The 25,037-nt window shown below is 37.0% G+C and overlaps 1 protein-coding gene across 3 annotated transcripts in view; it reads left to right on the top strand.

Moving 5' to 3' along the window:
* Positions 1-25,037, top strand: part of LOC121732113 (SH3 domain-containing protein C23A1.17-like) — a 114,067-nt gene that overhangs the window by 79,993 nt on the left and 9,037 nt on the right. For all 3 annotated transcript variants that reach the window (XM_042121909.1, XM_042121908.1, XM_042121907.1), the window contains exons 8-10: positions 10,576-10,714; positions 12,392-12,591; positions 23,717-23,877. In XM_042121909.1, coding sequence (XP_041977843.1) covers positions 10,576-10,714; positions 12,392-12,591; positions 23,717-23,877 — 500 coding nt within the window. The remainder of the gene's footprint in view (positions 1-10,575; positions 10,715-12,391; positions 12,592-23,716; positions 23,878-25,037) is intronic.

Below are 25,037 nucleotides of genomic sequence, written 5' to 3'. Positions count from 1 at the left end.
TTATTAAATCTTAAAAATTGTATTAGGGAATCACAAAAATTAATAAGAAAAGCGTCATTCGATTCTTGGAAACAATTTTGTAATTCTGTGGACGAATCTACATCGGCTACTGAAATGTGGAGGAGAATGAAATGGCTTAAGGGCAATAAGGTTCAGAATTTTTTTGTCGACGAATACAAGTGCAAGGAATTGTTAAATAATCTATGTCCTGCGTACGTTTTACCTCCCAAGCCGTTAATTAATTCGGTCAATTTAAAATTAGAATGTGACATAACCTTACACGAATTAGAATCATGTATTAAATCTAAAGATACCGCCCCGGGCTGCGATAACATTTCTTTTTCGATGATTAAAAAATTACCCATTAGTGCTAAAAACATTTTACTTCATTTGTTTAACATTTTTCTTTCTACGAGCTTCCTTCCTAGTCAATGGCGAGACATTTGTGTTTTTCCGATTCCCAAACCCGGTCGAGACCCATCGTTAGTGTCATCGTTGCGCCCGATAAGTTTAATGTCCTGTGTGTGTAAAATTTTTCATTCTATTATTAATAGAAGATTGGAGTGGTACTTTGAGAGCAAGGGTATGTTTTCAGCTGAGACTGTAGGTTTCAGGAAATCTAAATCTTGTCTCGACAGTTTGGTCAGATTGGTTTCACGGATACAATCAGGTTTCTCTAAGAATTTAACGACTTTAGCGTGTTTCCTAGACATAGATAACGCTTACAATAATTTAAATATAACTTCACTTATCGAAATCTTAGATAAATCTGGCATTGGCTTTAAAATTTGTAATTATTTGTGGAATTTTTTAAGCTCTAGGAATTTAAAAATTAGACATGGGGATGTTTTTATTTGGCTATGTACAGCTCAAGGTCTCGCTCAAGGTGACCCCTTATCGCCGTTACTGTTTAATATTACACTTTTACCTATTTTTAAGGCCGTTAGAAACATATTTATGTCACAATTTGCTGATGATATAACGCTTTATGTAGTTAACAGAAATATGGAAACCGCTCGTCGTTTGTTACAAGGGGACTTAGATGTTTTGGTTAAATTATTAGAAAATTTAGGTTTTACTGTATCTTCTACTAAAAGCAAGTTGTGCGTCTTTAAAAAGGGCCAAATAAATAATAGTGCTACCATTTTTATCCGAGATATGCCTTTACAGGAGGTATCTAGTATAAGATATTTAGGTATGGAACTCGATAGATCCTTGCGATGGACGAAGCACATAAATACAGTTTATGAAAAGGCACATAAAATGTTAAATATTTTAAAAGTTTTAGCTGGGCCAGGCTGGGGTGTCCACCCAAAATATTTAAGAAAAATTTACATAACTTTGATTCGGAGCCGATTGGATTTTGGTTGTTTTTTATACAGTAATGCAAGTAAATCGAATTTAGTTAAATTGGATAAAATTCAGAACCAGGCTTTGCGTGTTATAGGTGGTTTTGTTAGATCTACTCCTATTCACGTAATGGAATGCGAGCTGTGTGTACAACCTTTACATATTCGTCGGGTCTTTCTGGCTGGTAAATTTATTTTGAGATCTATGTCGACAGCAGATAACGAAACAATTAAGGTCGTGAACGAATTAAGCACACTTATGACACGCAAATACTGGAGACGCAAACAAATTCCTATTTTAGTGGATATGTACGTAAGATTTCAAAATATAAAACTCCATAAGGCAATTCGCTTGGATATGTATACTCTAGATTATTGGATGAGTTGGTATAAATTGAGTGATGTAATTAAAATCTGTATTGACGGAGTAGATAGGTCTAAAAAGGAATACGACGCGATTAGCCTTCGCCGAACATGTATTGAATACTTAGAACAATATTATTCCTCACATTACAAAATTTTCACGGACGGTTCTAAGGATACCACATCATCGCAAGGTTCCATGGGTTTAGCTGTTTTTGACGTCCAATCTGGTATTAGCATGAAATTTAAAATCTGTGATAATATGTCTATTATGTATCTAGAATTAGTAGCTATTTTAGAGGCGCTCAAATATATAAAATCTGTACAGTACAGTAAATTTGTAATTTTATGTGACTCCAGGAGTTCCCTCCAGCACGTGGCTCGGTGCACCTCTTGTTTAAGAGGCACACCGATTGCCTACGAAATTATAAGGTTAATATTTGAAATAAAGACCCAATCAAAAGAAGTTATCCTTCAGTGGATTCCGTCTCATATTGGATTGGAGGGGAACGAGCTGGTGGATGGTCTCGCTAAGGAAGCTTGCGATGATGGAGTGGGTGGGGACATCATGCCTTTCTTCACTGACTACATTAAACAAGTTAAACGGCATTGTTACCAGATGTGGAAGGTTTGTTTTGATGAGAGATCGGTGGAGAAGGGCATATGGTACCGAACACTACAAAATGAACCTTGGAAATCACCGTGGTTTGAATCTGTAAATAGAAATTTGCTAATTATAGCGTTTAGAATTCGTTCCGGACATATTCCTCTGAATAAATTTGGACATTTGATGAAAAAAGTATCATCCCCACTTTGCTCAGAATGTGGAATCGTGGAAGACGTTTATCATTTATTATTGGAATGTGTCCGGAATGAAGACATAAGATATCAGATTGTAAGGAAAATTGAAAATTTTATGTATACTGGATCTTGTAACTGCATTCTGGCTTATCCCCTGTCAGATAAAGCTAAAGAAATTTATAAGATGGTTAGGATAGCACTTAATAGACGTGCAATAGATTAATATTGATTTAGGCTTAAATTTAATTGTTGTTCTAATGGAGCGACATAGTCAATGTTGACTAAGCTCCCTAAATAAAAAAAAAAAAAAAAAAAAAAAAAAAAAATAAGAATTGAAGCTAGTTCTACAATTTTCTTTTACTATTAAATTGTTAATACATTTTCTATTGCTCTCTGATGTTCTGACCATTCATCATTATCATTCTAATCTGATTTTACTAAATCATAGGATAAATCTTGTATCATTCGCAGACTCAACACAAGATAATAAGTTCAAGGCAATACAAGTTCTCCAGGCTATGACCATGAAGCTACAAAAAGAACCATTTACAAACATTCACCTGTTATGTAATTTTGTTGTATGCATTTGGTCTGCAGGTGGCTGTGATCAGGATTGTAACGCACCTGGTGTTGTTTAGCAATATCCTCGTCAAAGACTATAATGTGAAGGTTATTCCCGTTTTCGTAATTTAATTTCGTATCCTAAGGTAGATGTATCTTAAACAAATCAAGTATGAGATGAGCAAATTCAGAGCTATTAAGGAATATTTAATGAGTGGGTGTTATATGGTAATTCAATCCTTACTTACTTTAATATTACATTAATCACCAATACAAACTAAAAAAAAAGAGTACTGCAGCCAAAACAACGCTACGGACTAAAAAGGAAGTAATAAATTAGGAAAGAAAACAGTTAAACGTAATGACATGTGTAAATCCTGATATAGATACCCGAGGGAGACATTTGATATTCATTGCTCTTTAAACAATGAGGTTCCCATAAAAGAAACTAGCACGAGCAAGTTCGAAAGTGTCTTTCAGTATCTAATCGCTCCTGCGTTTGTAATTTCTGTAAATTAAAAAATAATTCTATGTAGCATATAACTAACAGCTAGAAACACTACTGTTTTCTACGTCACTCAGTAACTGTGTGAACAGTAAGTGTTGACGCTTTTTAATTATTATTATGTAGGTGCATTAACTGTTATTGTTGTTTCCCGGAACGAGTGTTCAGGTTGGCACACTTCTCATCCTTAACTCGACAGCCCGCGTCAGTTCTATCGCAATTTAGGTCGGTAACATGCAGGGAAACCGACCATTGTGTCGAATTCTCACACTACGTCACACTCCCATTTTTAGCGTAAAATATTTATCCTTTTTCGATTTCCCAAAAGCCGAATTCGTGCTTGCAAAATATTTATCAACTAAAAGAGAATTTTTGAAAAGTATTTTTTATTTTAAAATTGTGGCGGAGACCGATGTTGCAACGCTCTGCAACTTTTTAGCGCGAGCTTCAAATTAAAAAACGTCGAAGGCAAATGGAAAACATTTTACTAGCGCGCCATATAATGGAAATGAAAAAAGTATTAAAAGTGTGTCCTGTGCGGGGTGCAGGTAACCTTTCAATTACTGGGGCCAATCAGATCCAGTCGGGGCTCGGAGCGTTAATTAGAAGGACTCGCACGGGCCTGTCAGTTGCTCTTCCGTGCCCTGTGGCCTATCGCCTCTCGCTAACCAATTACCGGTGGACTGATGAAGCATACTGCGATTCTATTTCCACGCACTGCGACTGTTTGTCTGCTGATGTTAATTGCTCGATAAATTGTTTTGAAAATCGTCACTAATATAGTGACTGTATGGACTATGAATTGTTTGTCGTTTGAAGGTTGTTATCGTCCAATAGCGTTTCTGGATACCGAGCTTTTTTTTAGATAATTGGATTCTGCTTGATTATTTTTTAATTGCAACTCGTGTAATTATTATACTTTCACCGCAATTTCACGTGTCGCCCGTATGTTATAATTATAAGTTATAATTGCATTCACGAGAACCTGCTTATCCACGTGTAATTTGCACACCGCATTCATTCATGTGCAAGGCCCTCTTAGCCCCTTGAACTCTTTAGAAGTTTTAAACAAGTGTTCATTGAATGAATTTATGTGATTTTTGACGATACCTGTAAATTAATCAAACTCCTTTATTAATTAAACAATAACACTTGTTTTAAGTGAAGTTTTAATATATTCAGTCCTTGATTTAGTAGTTTTATACAAAAGATAATCCTATTGTTATTTTTTGCATTTTTGGCAATGACTTGTATATTTTTTGCAGTGGACGAGTGCGTCCGATTGTTATCGATCGACGAGATAAATTTGCAATTCGCGCTGATTAAACAGTTCAATAACCTCGGCGTTCACACCCCAATTTTGTTCGCCAACAAAATCAACATTGTTAACGTTTAGTTTTGTTTTTAACGAAACCTACGTTTTTACCCAGAAAATATCCTCCTCTACTCGATGAATTATCTGAAATCAAAGTACGTTTCTATTCCATTTCATTATCAATTTCATCTCATTCCATTTCCATGCTCTATCTTTAATCTACATTGTGTAATGCACTCACTGTGTTGTAATCTAAATTCTTGCGGCTAGAACCGATATTAGCGGTGTAATGGACGCTGTACGTCGCTTGTTTGTCATGTGTCTCGGGATGGGAGACGTCTGAACTTAAGTGGTCCTCGACGTTTGTTTTCCTTCCAATAATGTACGGCTAGGAGGTTTATGAGGGAGCTAATGTTGTGACATTACAGACGAGAAGGGTTAAGTCATTAGGCTTCTGTTTTTGTGACAAGGGGTATGTTACTTCATTTACCTTGTGCACTAATGTGTTGCTTGGGGTTTACATTACATAGGCTCATTAAAAAGTGAATTCAGACGAAAAGTCATAAGTCATTACAATCACTGCTTTAGAAATTTGACTACGCATGATGACTATTTTTTTTCTTATCGGTAATTGAAAGACCCTTAAAAAATAGAAACATCGTTGAAAGAATGACTCTGATAGCTTAAAAATTCACCAAGATATGACAATTCAAATATCTCATAAAAAAGACCTGCCCGAAACGCTCCATACAAAGTGCTACGAAAGTATGACGTCAGTCTTTCGTAGTTTGTACGCATCGGGAGACAACTTTGTTCGACAGGTATATTAAATACTAGATGTCCCGCGCGGCTTCGCCCGCGTTAATTAGGAATTTTACAGAAACCTTACATTTTCCCATAAAAAATATTTCCCCCGTTTTTCCCACATTTTCCTGAGTTTCTTCGGTCGTATTAGTCTTAGCGTGATAATATAATATAGCCTATAGTCTTACTCAATAAATGATCTATCCAACACTAAGATAAGTTTTTAAATCGGACCTGTAGTTCCTGAGATTGACGCGTTCAAGCAAACATACTCTTCAGGTTTATAATATTAGGGAGGTATAGATTTTTTTAATTATCGCTTGACAAACTCGAGTCTCGATCTAAAAGACTATGAAATGGTATAATATGGTAGTGATGATGATGATGATGATAATGATGATGAATGTAATTTGCATAGTAGCATATGCTTTCTGTTCTTAAAACAACGCCGAAACACTCAAACTTGTATCTATAAAGAATCAGGAGTTCTCTCAGCACCTTCCGAACCACGGTATACCAGGTATATCTCGGTGCAAAATCTTACTTGTTGGTAGCATATGCTTAGAATACTTCTCACGAAACCGAAGTCACCACATGTTTCCCTATAAGTTTTGAGGAGTTCCCTCGATTACTTATGGATCCTTCATCAAATCACCACTTTTGTGAATATAATACCAAATTGGGATGATAACCTATATACCAAAAGAAAAATTTTGAAAATCGGTTAACAAACGGCGTAGTAATCGTTGAATATAAGAAAACGAACATAACACCTCCCCCATTTTGTCGGTTAAAATTGTAGCCTATGTGTTATTCTGATGTATAAGCTATATTATTGTAAAGTTTCATTAAAATCCGTTCAGTAGTTTTTGCGTGAAAGAGTAACAAACATCCATACATCCACACATCCATACATCCAAACAAACTTTCGCCTTTATAATATTAGTAGGATAGTAGGATTGCGTTTATGAAAGTGGTTTCATAACAAAAGTTGCTTTTAATTGCATAAGTTATCGAATTGTATATAAAAATTAAGAAATTTAATTGAAAAAAAAAATCGACTTGAATATCCAACTTTGAAGGCGCATAACAAAAAAAATACAAATGCTATCATGCTGAAATTTTGGGAACACTTATTTTTTACCGTGATTTCTTTATTTTATTAACAAAATTCGCTAATCTTTGACCTTATCATCATCCCTATTATATTTGGAACTGAATGAATCTGTTTAATTAGGGTTTTAAGATATATTTAGAAAGTCGGCATAGCACAAAAGATAGAAGATGAAATGTATTCGTGATCACATGCAACAGCAATTTAAAAATATAGAAATAATGAAACCGTTTTTGCAACAAAAAAATTGACATCTGAACTATTTATGGACTAGTAGATGTCGCTTACGATTTTGTTTGCGCAGTATTTTTTTATCTCCTATCTAATAGCCCCATATTTTGCCGCAAGTAAACTATTTTATATGCTACCCCTGGACTCAAAGTATACCTGTATACATATTACATACTGAATTTCATCCAAATCTGTTCACGGGCTAAATGTGCAGACAACAGACGGAGAAACCGACAATCATACACACTGTATTTATAATAATATAAGAATGGATTATCAAAAAATAAAATCAAATAGGTCTATTATTGTGTGACTAAGATTTTACATAAAATTATGATAATATGTAATGGCTATGATTTAAATATGGTGATGGGTGATACAGCTTAAGACGATGACAATCTAAATTCCGGCGCATAATAAGATAGAGTTCACAATGGTAGTTAGATGTAATGATGTAATATGTTTTACAGTTATCACAGTACGTGGTGTTGGGTTCGATCCTACTTGCACAATCATGGCGCCGGTACTCGATCCCAGATTATATGTAACTGTATATTTTGATGATTCAATTTATCTTAATAAGAAAGGATTTACATTTCTTTGGCTTGATCTTGCGGATTTAGATTTTGCACCGCAAAATCCGATTTTTGACAGCAAAAACGAAACATGAAACGGAAGATAAGTCATTAATAATTTATTTTATAAATGTTGCGTGTTGAAATCGTTAGATAGAGCTTGTGAATAAAACGAGTCCTCCTTTTAATAAGACTCCGTATTTATTTATATTGGCTGCACGTAGACTCCAGCGCTGATATGCCGGGAAAACTAGTTGTAAAAATAAAAAGAAAGTTAATTGAGGAAATTGGTTAATCGAAACCCAGCTTGATTATTCAAAGGCTGAATGAGAAGTTCATAGAGATGGTAGATAGTGTGGGTCAAACTTCTTTAAGAAAAGGAGTATTTTGAAACTTGATTATGTTACTGCATACTCACCTGGTAAAATAGAAAATTGCGATACCAAATACTAATTTAATATTCTTGTATAATGTTTAAATTAACTAAAAATAAACGTATACATGCATTACATATTTAATGCTGCACTTTAGCATACCAGCTTCGTTAGTGCGAAACGCGGGTCCTAACGAGAGTGAATATGATGTGTCTGGAGGCTTAATATAGTTGAAATTCATGTGTAGTTGATTCGCTGGTCGCCTTTAAGTGGAGACTGCAATGGCGGATGGGGGGAGCCCCCATGCTCCCGGCTCTACCATGAGAGCTGTGCGCGCCTGCAGCCCGCGCACACATCGATCCTTCAATATTCAGTTTTAAATTGCAATGTAAAGTTGTACAGCGATGGAAAGTCTAGACGGCGAAGTCGGAGATTAAGTAGTTAGTGCACCACACTCTACGAAACAATTAGCGAGGCTTTGCGAGGTATGTTACACAGTACACACGTGAAAGCGATGCTGACGCCACTGAAGTTATAAATCCTCGACTATGTCGACGGAGTTGAAAATTGTGTTCTAAGCAGAGGAAATCTTCACACTGACGATTAGGAAGCTGTATTTAGGACCGAAAGGAATTTAAATTGAGATGAAAGAGCTCGTTAGCGATTGTAAACTGGCAACGGGTAATGTGAAATTAAATTTAAAGCGCTTAAAGGGATCGAGTAGTAAAGTGTAATGAGAAATGTAATTTATAGCGATCAATGGGATCTTATTTACCGTCTTAGAGCTCCGAGTGCCGAGTTGCACCGGCCCGGATGAGCTCGCTGGAAAATTGCACTCGACCCACCCCGCCTCCCCCCCGTCTGCCTCCTCTCAATTCCATTACGGCGCGGACCTACTACAATTTCCTATCCGACTCATAATAACATGAATATGTATTAGATTGCTATCACGCGCCGCTCCGTTCTAAATATGACGCCCTCTGAATTTATCTCCGTAATATTTATTATCGCGCACCGAGACTCGGCTATTTCGAGATCCGCTGTCCATCCATAACCGCTCAATGGTGCACCTAGAATGCAATCTACGCATCGAGCGGGCAGGTGCCACGGATTAGTATGCGGCGATCGATCGTGATCCGCTCGTCCGCGGAGTCAGTAGGAACAATGGCCGACGGCGCATTCCATCCGCGTCACCGTTAGCCTAGCGTCCGCCGTAATCGACGCGATCATTGCTGTCCAAACATTTATCGCTCCCGAGTGCCGCATCGTTCTCTTCGCCTCCGCTCGCCCGCCACATCGAAACACTCCACTTCTGCAAACTCTCGTTAGGTACGCATGTAAAGTTTTAATCAGACATCGGGGAGCGCTTTGAAATATGAGGCTCTTTATGGCGCTGAAAATGAAATTAACGTCGTTTTTATAATCTTAGGCCCGGCCCCGGTGAGAGTACGGGGCGCGGTTGGCTCCGAGCCAGACCAAACAGGGTAAAAACTAAAAAGCAAAGGGCGGTGGCGTTGACCGCGCCCCGAAATAGCGACGAAAGTCAAGGCGTGGATCTACGACTAGCGGCCGTCGCGCGTCGTCTGTCCCAGCTCTGTCGGAATAATCGCGTATGACTAATTTTAATAAACAACGGCTGATCCTGTAATCGCGCAATGAGGTGACCGAACGAGCGAGGTGTGGCGACTGGCGAGGCTCACGTCATGCGAATTGCTGGCACAAATTAATAACGTTAACTAAGTTCTGTGTCCACCTAATTATTCCGTGCTTCTAGAAATATCGCTAATGCAAAACGATCACGAAACAACGCAGGGAAAGGGTTTAATTGAGTCGCGTACATCGGCGTCGGTGGTGGTGTTTTCGGTGCAGCGTGAAGTAACGGAGGCGTAGGATAAGGAATTCATATCAGGTGCGTTAATGGCACAATAGCGGTGCACTGAGTCACCGACGCGGACGGTGCCGGCGTGCGGGCTCCGAACAAGGACACCCCCGCACAGCTCGAGCGGTATGAAACACAAACACCATTACTCCATATCCGTTGGCTCTATTCACCATTCTGCCGCAACAAATTGCAGACATAATAGACGTCGCAAGAACTCTGCTAGATGACACACCGATAATCTTAGGATAATAACGGGCTTGAGAAATTACATTGTCCAATACTTTCTACTGCAAATTGCAATCCACTTATTCTCCTCTTTGGACTTCTGTCGATTGGGTTCTATTTTCATAATACGTATTTTATAATCAATTTCTAACCACACTCCGGTCTCCGTTGTAGTTTTTTATAAATAGCAGTAAAGGTTCTGATTGTATACCTACAGGCTACAGCAATAACTACCTACATAAAAATATAATTGGTATTCGGTACATAATATACCTCTAGTAAATTAATTTAATATAGTTGTTAGAAACTTTACAGCGATAACAATTTTAACAGTGAACGAAATATGATCAGCTAATTGGCTCTCTTATCAGTTTAAACGGTTTCTCGAAAATTACGGGGAAAGGGAACTAGATAAAGCAACGGTACTCAGACAGTAGATAATAATTTACGATTTTAATTAATGTGTTTGTCCGCAGATGACTTGAAGGCGGTGACGAAGAATCTGCTGATACAGGCGAAAAACCAGGGATCCGAGGACAACATCTCGGTGATCGTGGTGTTCCTGAAGGACCCGCGTGACATAGCCGCCGACAACACCCCGCCCATGGAGCTTGGGTCAGAGCGATCATTTATTAGCAGTATTTCCGGACCAATACGACCTGCAAACCTTCAAGATGGGATTTGGTGTATTCCCTCTTAAAAGCCCGGCAACGCAGATGCGTTTTCTTTCAGCTTTTCTAATGTTGCGAGTGTCCATAGGCGACGGTAGACTTTCCATGAAGTGACCCGTTTGCTCGTTTGCCCCCGTATTTAATAAAAAGAAAAACTTCTTTTTGTGAGAATGGCTTCTTGGTGAGCTGCCAATGTCAAATTGAGTGGTGCAAAGGCATTAATGTTTGCTGCCGAGGGTGGATGCAAAAGCAAATTTTTTGGGAATTGGTAAATAGAATCAAAAAAGGACAGATAAGAAACTCTTTGCTAAATATTAGGTTCAAAATATAATGGTAAAGATTTAATATAATGGCTCCAGACAAAATTTCTGGAGCCAATGAGACTCATCACCAGATTTACGTCTGCAAATTATTAAATTACATACTCAGGCTGGAGTGTAACTTAGGATTTACATAGATTAGTACCTAACTTCATTGTTGCTAACTGAATCATTTTTGTACAATGGGCAACAAAAGCGATGATAATCCTTTCTTCCCACTCCATATTTATTGTAAAGCAACAGATGTTTATTGTTAAATTTTAGCTGCGGTACACGATACCGCTGTTAAAATATCCCACATTTGCACACAAAACAACCTTGGATGTGTTTTAGTTCCACAAACAGACCTGTTTCCATAACTTAATCCTCTCAAACGAGTCTCGCTGTTCACAATCAGTAAATATGCTAAACTTGTAGATTTGAGACGAGTGTCGACGTCTCATGACTTAATTTAACCTCAGACCGGGACTTTAAAGCCGGATTGTTCTGATGACATTATGAGATTTTACGAATGGTTATTGCCGACTTTCACTTGTTATATTTCATTTTTAGGGTTCCGTACCCAAAGGGTAAAAACGAGACCCTATTACTAAAACTTCGATGCCTGTCCGTCTGTCTGCCTGTCTGTCTGTCTGTCTGTCTGTCTGTCTGTCTGTATGTCTTCAGGCTGTAACTCAAGAACCGCTATAGCTAGACTTCTGAAATTTTCACAGATTGTGTATATCTGTTGCCGCTATAACAACAAATACTAAAAATAAAATAAATTAAATTGTTAAGGATCCTATACAACAAACTTTAATTTTTTGGTATTTTTACTCGATATCAATAAAGGCAATACATAGGCACTCGAAATATTCAAGAGATACTCAGTTTTATTTGTTATTTAATAAATAATAATAAAATTTAAATAAATGAATTAATTAAGGGGGCTCTCATACAAAAAACACAATTTTCAGCCTATTCTTGCTCTATAATTGTGGTACGGAACCCTTCGTGCGCGAGTCCAACTCGCACTTGGCCGATTTTATTCATTTCTGGTAAAGGCCCGTTTGTAATCTAAAGAGGGTTAAGATATTATTAGGTAGCCTAATGTCCCTATCAATCTTCGAATTTAAGAGAGTCGTTTAGCTGCGGCTTCTGCAGCTTGTTTAAACCCAAAGCTCAGCTCAACCCTTGTTTATTACGTTACCTTCTTACCTCTTTCCTAAATACGAAGAATGAGACTTGTGACAAGAGAGAAGAGAGAGATCAGCGCAAGTAGGCATTTCCGTACATTCTCTAACAGTCCTCATTACCCCCAGGCTGGATAACGCGGTGGTGACTGCACCGCCGTTCTCCGTGGAGAATGACGACCGGAAGGCGGACAACGTGTGCGTGGACAACGACGCGTCGGACAGCGACAGCGACGACCTGGGGCCGGAGACGGCGGTCGACGTCGATGGTGATGATGTAGATGCTGATAGACCGGAGCCGGCAGCGCCCACGCCGCCAGCGCATGCAGGTTAGCATAATATACTTCCTTCTCCTCTAAATGCTACTAGATAGACGAAGACAGCCACATGAATTAGCTTAACCGAAGTTAATCTATTCTATTTTGTCACTCTTTGTCAAGTAGCATTTTCAGCATCAACCAAAGACAGCTACAAACTGACAATGAGCATATTATAGCATTTTCTTTTGTTCACAAGTCACAACTATACTTACTTTGTAGCCTAAGTTGCAGACTGAGCCAGCTACTAAGCCTTTCAACAGGAATATTTCAATAGAGTAATAAAAAAACTTAGATAAACTCCTGTAAAAAAAAACTTTCAAACCGGGCATAAAACCCCCTATCTCGGGCGAAACAGCAAGTGGCTTGCCATCTGTCACTATTTAATATTTACTCATATCGAGTAACAGGTTTACGGTAGGCGTGTAAGGTTGCGTTTCGACTTTCGAAGGAGCTCAAAAGTGTGGCACTCCCAGCATTGTATAGTCCGTTCATAGCAATATTACCTCTTGTTTGTATGGAAGTGATTCTTAAGCCTGCTGTATAAAGGTCCAGAAGCAGAATATTTCTGAATTGAGCATGTGTAGATTACTTTTTTAAACACGTTCTAAATTTAAATAAGCGTTAACAATGCTGCTGCCATGCGGCTTATCGTTTTCCTTTGAACGAGTTTTGAAATCGATAGTTGTGGCTTATGAGTCACAACTTACACATTTTCTAAGCGACCGAGACAAATTCATTTGCATAATAACCGCCGAATCTGTTAATGCTCAATTTTTTGTTGGGCGGTAAAACATCAATCCATTGGCCTACTTTGACTGAGGATCTAACTGGTGGTCTCCTTGAAATAAGGGTATGACTACGATCACAGGGAAAATATCACGTAGAGACTTGAGTAGAGGAGTTTGTTTACACATGAATTTGTTCCTAGCTTACTCTAAGTAGGTACCAATTTTAGCAAAGCCTGATAAAATTGATACATTCAATACCTCGTTTTTAGGGTAAAAACGGGACCCTATTACTGAGACTTCGATGTCTGTCTGTCTGTCTGTCTCTAGGCTGTAACTCAAGAATGGTAATAGCTAGAGAGTTAAAATTTTCACAGATTATGTATATATTATTTATGTTTCCGCTTTAACAACAAATACTAAAAACAAAATAAATTAAATATTTGAGGGGGGCTCCCATACAACAAACGTGATTTTTCAAACATGTTTTGTATCAATGATGACAACAGATTGGCACCTGAAATGTTCACAAAATACTCAGCCGTATTTGTAGTTTAATTAATAATAAAATTTAAATAAAATTAATAATTAAGAGGGGCTTCCATACAAAACAAAAATCACAATTTTTTACTATTTTTGCTCTATAATGGTACGGAACCCTTCGTGCGCGAGTCCAACTCAGACTTGGCCGATTTTTTCATTCGTTAAAAGATAGGAGATCTTGCAAGAAAAGGTATGATCCTTTCACAAACGATTATAGACGGTGGGTAAAGTTTAGGCTTAAGAATGCTTAAGATAGCAACTAAAACAAAATTTTACCAATCAGTTATCACTGTTTAATGAGTTATGTAAACGCTTGACATGTAACCAAGCAGTTGTATTTAAATCTCTTATGCATGAGTAAAGATGGCATATCATAATGTGACGCCATGTCACATTGCAGAATCACGCATCCGACAACAATAAGGCTTCAGACTGGTATTATAATATTATTAATACCTACTTATCTATGAAGATTACAACAGAACTGTTATATGCAGCTAGGCAAAAGCAAAAAAAAAATACGATAATTCAAAAAAATAATTAAGGACAAAAAACGTGACAGAGACCAGTGAACAGAAGTTTCGCGAACATTATTTGCTGACAGTACGTCGTCAGTCTGTCTTTAGTCTGTACTGACTACTGAGTACAGAGGGGCTAAAATGGTCGCTTTGGGGAAATATTATGAATCATATATTGATTCATTTTTTAAAGAAACGTGGGAGAGCCATGCTTCCAGCCGGCTCGACCGGAGAAATACCATGTTCTCACAGAAAACCGGCGTGAAAACTGTTTTACGCCGGTTTTCTGTGAGAGTGAGTGAGTTTACCAGAGGCCCAATCCCCTACACCATTCCCTTCCCTACCTTCCCCTATTCCCTTCCCTTCCCATCCCTACCCTCCCCTATTACCCTACTCCCTCTTAAAAGGCCGGCAACGCACCTGCAGCTCTTCTGATGCTGCGAGTGTCCATGGGCGACGGAAGTTGCTTTCCATCAGGTGGCCAGTTTGCTCGTTTGCCCCCTTATTTCATTAAAAAAAAAGTCGCAAAATTGACACTCTAAGGTTGGGTTGCACCAACTAACGTTAACTATAACTGTAACTTTTACTATAACTATAACTACAATGCAAAATGTCAAATCTTTGGTTAAAGTCAAAATGGACGCCATATTTAACCATAAACTTGAGCTCGACAAGGCTTTAGATGCACGTGGCGAAAAAAGGAACTAACGCTGTCATCATACAAAAACGCCATTTTTGACAGTTCTCCTTTACCAGCAGCGCCCCCGCCCACGTCGCATTTCAAGTCTTGTCGGACCAGCTGTCATCTGTCAACCATAACTTTAACTTTAACCACGCCTCTGGTGCAACCCAACCTAATTGCATTTCAGATGTCTAAAATCTAAATTCGTACTAATTTGATATTCGTGACTAACAGTTTTGACAATTCGTTTTGTGAATTGATTGAGAGGAATTGCTAAATGTGAGTTGTGACTTGTGACCATTTTAGCCCTTTTTTTAGAGCGATAAAAGCAAACATTTTTGTGCGAAATAACGTCAATTCTACGAGCTGTTTTTGGAGAAATTCTGTTATGAAAGTATTGCAAAAAAGTACCTACTTTCCTTGAATAATAAAGGAGCATGTTGCAATCACTTTCGTGGTTGTGCAATTCGCATGTGAGTTGTGACGCCGAAATTGTAGTGTGCGGACATTGCCCGTCATACGCTGTGACCACAAATCTTCTTTAATCAGGTCCAATTTAGGCTTGTCGTAATAGGGTTGCGAAAAGGTCTACTTAAGAGTCCGGGTGCCATCGTAGTTTTCATATTTATAAACGTAATACCAAGATAATTTCCCATACGAGAATATTTACCATATTTGAGTAATTATTATTTAGTTTAAGATAGTAATTACGTAGATTCCAATATGGGAAATATTCTCGTATAGGAAATGATATTGGTATTACGTTTGTATGAGAATTGCGATGGCACCCGGACTCTTAAGGTCTGTTGTTACTTGTTACTGGTGCAGCATAGCTAGCACAAGCACGTAGACAAACGAAAGAAACTAAATTTTGACAGTTTTACCGGAAAAACACTGGAGAAAAAGTTTCTTTCGTATCTCGATATCTTCCGCTTTTGAAAATCTATAAGTCAAGCATGACGAACCGCTTATGACATTTAGTTTCTTGATTCTTTTTTTATTTTTATTATGGCACTCAGGCGCGGTCGCAGCCTGAAATTTTGGGGGGGTTTTTTATCTGCGCCCTCGGACGTTTCTGGGTTCACAGCAGCTGTCTAAGGTCGGACGAAGTGGTGACTAGGGGATAGCTAGATATTTTCTTTTATTAATTAGCATGATTTTGAAATTTTTCAATTTTACCCTAGATTTTGGGGGTGGTCATGTGTGTGCCCCTGTGACCCCCCCTTCGGACCGCGCCTGATGGCACTTGGCTATAAAACCATGGCTAGTGTCGAGTAAATGGCAGCAAATTAAAAAAAATCGATGTATAGCAACCCTGTCTATAGCCGGAATTATAGTTTTGATCTACAAACTACGAATAATAAAGTTACTTAGTTTTTATTTTTCGTATTTCGTAGATCAAAACTATAATTCCGGCTATAGACAGGGTTGCTGCACGTCGATTTTTTGAATTTGCCGCCATTTACTCGACACTGGCCATGGTTTTATAGCCGAGGTGCCATAATTAAAAAAAAAGAACCAAGACACTAAATGTCAAAAAAAAAATTGCCGTTGCTTTGATGGTTGCTATGGAAAGAGTTTCTTGTCTTTGTCCACTGAAACTCAAGTCGATGGGTGGTGCCATGCTCGGGAATAAGATATGTAGACATGGGAAAGAAACTGCCATTACTTTCTTCCGAAGAATCGACTGGGAAACCCCGTGCTAGCTACGCAGGTGGCGTAACTCTTAAGAATAAGGCCGTGTTCACACGAAACCGACTGTGAGCCGCCGAATGTGAGCCAACGTTACGCAGTTTATTGTGTTTCCGTACAAATTCACTTTTTCGTTCACACCTAACCGACAATACGCCATTACGCTAGGCGTAGGCGCGGACATTCGATACCGTATATTTTCATGTTCACTCAGCACTCATGTTTACTGGGGCTCACAGTGAACCTGCTCACATTCGGCGGCGTATAGTCAGTTTGGTCTGAACACACGCAAAAGAGTCCTAAAGAATATTAGGCAGTTTTGATTATGGAATTACTTAGGGTGGGTTGCACCAGAGGCGTGGTTAAAGTTATAGTTAAGCCTAAATTTAGCTTTAACCTTAACTTTGACCGGAGAAATTGACAAATGACAGCTGGTCCAACAAGATTATAAATGAACGTGGGCGCTGCTGGTAAAGGAGAACTGTCAAAAATGGCGTTTTTGTATGATGACAGCGTTAGTTCCTTTTTTCGCCACGTGCATTTAAAACCTTGTCGAGCTCTATGGTTATGTTTAAATATGGCGTCTTGATGGCGTCCATTTTTAACTTTAACTAAAGATTTGACATTTTGCATTGTAGTGTGATTGTAGTTAAAGTTACAGTTAAAGTTAGTTGGTGCAACCCAACCTTAGTATTACAATTTACAATGTGCAGACACAACACAAAAGGATTTAAGAAATGTTTAAGAGTGATAGTAAAATTAGGAATAAACTATAATAAATAAGTAGTTAAAGTTAACTAAAACTTTGAACTTATAAGACAGCTGTATAAATAACTGAGATAGAACCTCCAAAGTAGGTACTTATGTTGAATTTACCAGTGTCAGTGTGCGACTCATCCTTTTTAAATCCACGTAACGGGCATGCGCGTAAATAATATGCAAATAACTGATAATTAGTAAGGCACATAAGTAAACCGAGGGATATTAGTCCTTATTATTAATTAAATACAACACAATATCAATCTACATACAGCCATAAAATGTTTATGTAATGAAAAGAAACTATTTTTATGTGAATCGTAAAAAATAGTTTCGAGCCGTGTCGGTTTATCCCCGCGAGTCCTGAGTCCGCTCCTGAGTCCTCCCCCGCCGCGGCCGCGGCCCGCGCACCCCGCTCGCCCGGCTGCCGAGTGCCGGCCCGTGACAGCGCTAGTGATGGCCCTTTGACAGAGAAAGGTGTGAATAGTCGATAAAGTTATCAGCTGTTCGCATTTTTGTCATATTATTAAACTACGCGTATATTTTGATGAGTGAGATATTTTAGAATGTTAATGGTGCTATAAATAGAATGGGCGTTGATAAAAAATTGCGATACAAAGCTAAATCTTATTTTTTTCTTATTAATGCATTGCATTTAGGGTATGTTATTCGAATATTCGAATATTCGTTTTATTCGAATATTCGACGATTTTATTATTCGAATAATTCGACCACAATTTTTCGAATAATTCGAATAGTACTAATATTTTTCCATACATGCTTATGTATAAAACAAACCTTGAAACTAACAATAATATGTTATAAAAATTAATCTGGCAATGTTTCTAAACACAATTATATCTGATATTACCTTATAATATTACGGTAGGTACTCGATAATCCGACAAACCTTTTGCACGGCCATGTCGGATTAGCGGATTTGTCGGATTATAGAGAACTCCATACATTTCACAGATTAAAATACATGAAAATCACAATGTTTTAATAATAAGGTTTTATCTTAACTACAAACTATTTTCCTAAAGCAAGTTACTTATCAGCAATCTGTAATCGTTACCGTTGCATGCACCCTACGAATAATAAAAACTAAGGAAAAGTAACTCCGTCAAAAAACATGCTCCACAATACTTGTCAAAAAAGTGACGTTGCATGACAGTTCGAAAGGAACCAAATTTAAAACGGTAATAGTATGGGACTTATGTTTCCTTAGTTTTTATTATTCGTAACATGCACCGTCATAAAAAAATACGTACCTTTGTAAAGATTGGGCAAAATAATATTTATGTACCTAAATTAACGCCGCCGGTACCTGATTAGACAGGGGCCGGATTAGCGGAAGTCTACTGTAATTTATTTACTACGGTTATTATAATGTATTAGGGGTATTTAATTTTTTACATATTCTTAACTAAAACCAAATAATTGGTGTATATTTTTTATTTGCAACACCGAAAAGATGCCATGATCACCGTCGTTCAGAACGACATGATCTTGTCGCTTGCCAATTCAGTCTGTACTTTGTTTTTATTAAAGAATCACTATTAATGCATTGTAAAGATAAATTAAAAATTCAACATTTCTAATTTGTGTGCAAAAAAAAATGTTACGTAATACTGATTTCGATACAAATACAATCTTGCTGATTATATTTCAGTAAACATAATACGTAAATATTTTTACTGGCAACACCGGAAAGACGCCACGCTCACGCGCAGTTTCAAATATGCGACGCCATCTTGTCTTTTGTCAGTTGAGTCGCTTCTCGATAACGATGCGCATGTCGCTAGTGAATAGTGATATTAAATAGATATTAAATAAATATGTTTTAGTGTTAAAGTGTTTGTTTCAACTTTTATAAGAGTGGAGTGTAAGGTGAGTACCGATTTTTAATGTATATTGAGCTCTTTTTAAGAAGCGAAAGCCACGTATCCATCATAAATGTTTTAGACGCCTGCCAGGTTATTCAAATTTTTCGCAATAAATGATTTGTTATTAAAATAGGCTAAATAATACAATTCCCTGATACTCTCGTACACTGACTTGCCATTTTTTAAAACTAAAGCTTTCATTAAAGCGCCAAATAAATATTTTTTCCATTTGTATTTTTTTTCAAACACAGGTGTACAAAATATATTTATATAATATATATCGGTTTATAAAAATTTTAGTACATATTCATATATCCATAATATTCTCGATTGAACTTAGAAATTTAAAAAATGTAAATTTATTATTTTTTTTCAGATAAATATTGACTAGCGCAACATAATGGCGGCTTCAAAAAACGCAGACAAAATCATTTTCGAAAAAAATCCCCGTGGCGTAGTTGAAAAGTCGTCTGTTTGGCAATATTTTCTTCGCTCTACAGATGGATCATATGCGGAATGCCAATTATGTAAAAAAATACTGAAGACCTGTAAATCTACTACTCCCCTTCGTAACCATCTAAAACTAGTTCATTCTATGGACCTTACAAATAAAAAAGAAGTTGAAGCCAGTTCTTCTCAAATAGGTGAAGCTTCATCCAATTTAAATAGTTCTAAAAAACGAAAAATTGGGGACTATTTTGAGCAGAAGGAAGATAATTTGCAGTCTGCCGTATCGAAAATGACTGCATTGGACGGATTACCTTTTCGAGTATTTGCAACGTCTGAAACACTGAGAAATCTTTTCAAAAAAAGTAATTATAATTTACCTGCAACACCTAATGCAATAAAGATGATAGTTATGAAGAAACATGCCCAACTGAAAGAAGAACTAAAAATTGAAATAATTGAAATGAAAAAAAAACAGAAATTTTCGGTCAGCCTTGATGAGTGGACATCTACGAGAAATAAAAGATACATGAATGTCAACATCCATTCACAAAAATTTTGTAACAAGCCCTTTAGAAACTTAGGGCTGTCAAAAATAAACGGTCGGGGCACTGCAATAAACTGTCATAATGTTTTGACAGATAAACTTATTGAATTCGGACTTTCTCTGGAAGAAGACGTTGTGTGCATCGTCACAGATGGTGCCCGAGTTATGCAATCTTTAGGCCAGAGAATTACAGCTCAAAGCCAACTGTGTTTGGCGCATGGAATTCAGTTAGCTGTTTTAGACGTTTTATATAAAGATCAAAACACGGACGATATGGACATAAGTTATACAGCCGAACTTAACGAAAGTGATGATTCGGAAAGTGAGAGCGGTGATGATGGATTTGCACCATTCATAGAAAATACTACTAGACCTCCACTTACAGTTTACAAAGAATTAATATCTAAAGTAAGACAAGTAGTAAAGTACTTTAAATATTCGCCCACTAAAACTGATCATTTAAACTCATATCTGGAAACTGAAGGAAAACAGTTAGGTCTCATATTGGACTGCAAAACGCGTTGGAGTAGCCTGGCAGACATGATATCAAGATTTTTAGCCATAAAAGATGGTGTAATGAAAGCTTTGATCGATTTAAAAAACGATACTACTTTCAACAGCATTGAAATTGATATTTTAAAAGACATTTCAGAAGCTTTAAATATTATAAAAGCTACGGTAAAAGCAATATGTAGCGAAGATGCGAACATGCTGACTGCAGAGACTGCTTTGAAATTTATGATCGACGAACTAAGCGAAAGAAATAATATTATATCTCTCCAGTTAAAAGAGGCTTTAAAAACCAGGATTATTCAACGCAGACAACCTAAAATTGTTGGAACTCTTAAATACCTACATAGCCCCATAAATTTTTATGCAGAAAGTTCATGCGATACCTTCGAAAATCCTTCATTTAGCACCATCTTAAAATTTATAATGGACATTATAAAAACATATTTTCGCCCTGGGGAAATTGAATCGATAGACTCTGATGAAGATGACGTAGTCCTCAGCTTATATCAAGAAGAAAAAAGAAACGAAAAATCATTGCCATTAGAAGACCAATTAAGAAAAAAGATAGATGCATGTTTGTCAACACCATCGACATCAACCAACGTAGATTCTGACGACTTGGAAACTATTTTACGTATCCAAACGGCATTGTTTGATAGAGGGGGGCCAAGAAGTGAATATTTGGATCTAGTATATGACTTATTAATGACTATCCCACCAACAAGCGTAGAAGCCGAGAGGGTTTTTTCGTCCACAGGTTATATTTGCAATAAACTAAGAACGCGGTTAAATGACGATACTTTAGATTGCCTAAGTTTTCTTAGATCTCACTATCAAAGACTGAAAAAACATTAAAAGTATATTATAATATTTCTACTTAATTGTAAGGTCCGATTGTTATTATTGTTTTGATTTTTTTATCAAAAAGTTGTTGATTATGGCTATATTTAAATTGTCAAACAAATTAATACCTATTATGTGATTTCTTGTTGTAAGACTGATTGTTATGCTGTGATGATTTTTATTATTATTTATAAATGTAACGTATTCATATTTTTTTGTTTATTTTAAAGTATTTTTATCTATTATTAGATTACTCGGAAATTGAAGTAAAAAAAAATGAAAACATGTCAAAACTGTTTCGTAAAATATTATAATAAATATTTACAATTTTTTATTTTAAAAAATTTAATGTAACTTTATCTCCATGATCTCAAATTACGACAGATTTTAAAAATTGAGATCTATTTAAATTACTATTTACTTACCTTCATTAAAATGTTATTTAAGCAGCGTATACGTATTACGTAATCAAAATTCTCTGTTTTTATATTATGTAACAATAAATATTATGGTTTTTTAAAACAGAAGGCATAGTTATTCGATGTATAAGTTTACGTAAGTTGTAAAGAATTGAGATAGCAAGAGTTTCTAAATAAAACATAAAAAATATCAACTCAGGATATTGTTTTTTTTAATTACACGAATTTTCGATTCAATTGTTCAAGGTGTGCATGCTTCACATTAACGGTTTGAAACATTATTTCGTCGATTTTAAAAATATTTAGTTTTTACGATTGTTAAACTTTAACTTATAATTATATAACAAACGATTTGTTAAATAAATACTAATTCTTTTTAAATAAAAATGCTAAAACTCAATATGGTTCTTTTATTTATGTGTTAAATACCAATTTTTCATAAAATACGAAATATTCGAATATATTCGAATATATTCGACAATTTTTAAAAATTATTCGAATTATTCGAATAGCAAATTTGTCGAATAATAACATTCCCTAATTGCATTAATTGTATAATATTTAATAATATTCTTACAATAATAGTATTTTAGAGTTCCTATAACCTAGCTATTTTTGGCAGCATGTACAAACGATGAGAGAATAATAACATAATATTATTATGTTTACGCAAGTATGAAGCGGCTAAAAATATTGTAATAGTCGTTCGTCCCGTTAGCATGTTAGTTTTGCTATTGCTTTATTAGTAGCATCTAATCTTTTTACTTTGCAAATTAAGTTTATAATGTTAATCCATTGCAAAATGTAAAAGCATCCAGAAATACGATTCAGGAATTTCAAGGATCACCATCGATACGGGATTCGGGAGCACGTCACTCGGAATCGCCTCACCTCGCGGCTCGCGCCCCGCTATCGCGTGTCGTCGATCGTGCCGTCCCTCTCCGCGTGCTCGCAGTCGCTCATCGAACGCTTATCGCCCTGTACAACTCTCGCACGTCGTTCCACTGTTTTGAACGGCTTTTGTCCACATTTTTTAATCGTTTCGAGCCAACTATTCGCCGGTAGCGAGGAATATTGTGTACGCTGAAATTACCGTGTGGTACGTGTCGCTACTCCGCCTGGATGTTGTGATTAAGTTAAAAATAATTAGTGAAAGGTTATTTTAGTGTTGATTCATGTGGAGCGGTGTTCTGGAAATAGAACGATCGCATCGAGGCGCATCCCCCAGTAGTTTCAGAAGTCCTACGTCGGTAGCTTCCTCGTCTATAATTGTCTAAGATTGTAACAAATTCGCTTGAGACTCGGGTGTGTCTGGCGAGACGTTAGCGAAATGGCGTCTGCGAAGTGTCTCGCGAGTTTGAATTCGCGACCGGTAATTAAAGTTGTTATCGCGCGGTTTTCGTCGTTATTTCGTTAACGTCTTTTTATACTCGTCGCTGACGTAGTGCGGTCTAGGGTGTGCTCGAAAAAGGGCTCCGCAAGGGTGTGTCACGGACTCACGGGTCACCTGTTGCGTGCAGGGTATAACGTGTGTAATAAACTGTATTTATTGTGCAGTGGAGGCGAATCAAATCGACGGCGGTCTGGTGGATAATGTAGCTGAGAGTGGCGAGGAGTCCGAGGACGAGTGGAACTACTACAAGGGCGAAGGGGAGCGCGAACAGGCAGCAGAGGAGGTAGACGAAGCCCCGCGCTCGGAGACACCTGGTCAAGACAACGTGAGTACCTGACGTGGCCCATGTTTCGTTGTGTAGTTTTCCTTGTGTGAAACATTCCTGGATCAATGTTTATTGTTTTACTGACACTATCAGTTCTTGGAAACGCCGAGTGTAGCATACAGAGTGTTTCAAATGTCAATAAAGTTGAAGTTAAATTCTCGGGAAAGTATATTATTATACATTCGTGAGTAAAGTAACTTTAGATTATAAAACAAGTAGTAAGTACCTATGCATACAAAAATACATAATATAGTATAGTCATAATAGTGACACCTATGTTCGTATATTGTAAAGCTCTAATTACTTGTGGCATGCACATGGCTCCTTGTTATACACCTGCTCTTCAAAAAAGTATGCCCATGCCCCATTCAAACAAAAAGTAACATAATATCATCTTACACATTCTTTGTTGTGTGCTACACATTTGTAGTTGAAATTGTTGTGCTATATTATAATGTATTGAAGTAAAAATAATATTGACATCAGCGGCTTACCAATCACAATGAATCATTATTGGCAGCTGAATAAAATATGTTTTGTGAATACAAATTGAACTTAATGCTTCGGAATATTATATTGAAGAGTTATTACATCATCACAAATCTTCCCCTTGACAACCAAAACAAAATCCAATGTTTGTAAGTTTTATAATTTATCATATTGTTTTTAAAGCAATCACAATTTTATGTTTGTTTAGAATTCTTATTTTAAATATAAAATATGTTAGTGATCATATTTTTATTATGTATGTATTTATAGTTGTGAGTCGCAGAATTTCTGCTGCTTTTTAGTTTCATACAAAAGTCCTGTTTGATTCACACGACAACGCGAAATGAGTTGTCTGGCAGCTCACATGCATTATACCGACCGAATTCAGTTTGGGGGGAGCGCGAGCAGTGTTGCAAATATGCTTGTTTGGCTTCACCCTTATGCAATAATTCATTATTTATCCGTACATATAATATACATTTTCCACAACTAGCATGCAAAATTGTATGTGTGCCCTCTCACATTTAGTGGCTGACACTTGACAGTCAGTTAAGAATAAATACAGCAATGGAGATATCTTACATCTTTAAACAAGCAATTCTGGAGATACCTTACATCTTTAACCCTCTGTGTACTAGGTGACTAATCTCACCATGCTGTACTAGGTGGGG

Source organism: Aricia agestis, chromosome 11 (assembly GCF_905147365.1).
Source record: "Aricia agestis chromosome 11, ilAriAges1.1, whole genome shotgun sequence".
NCBI classification, from domain to species: Eukaryota; Metazoa; Arthropoda; class Insecta; order Lepidoptera; family Lycaenidae; genus Aricia; species Aricia agestis.
This window is presented reverse-complemented; position numbering and strand designations above follow the sequence as displayed.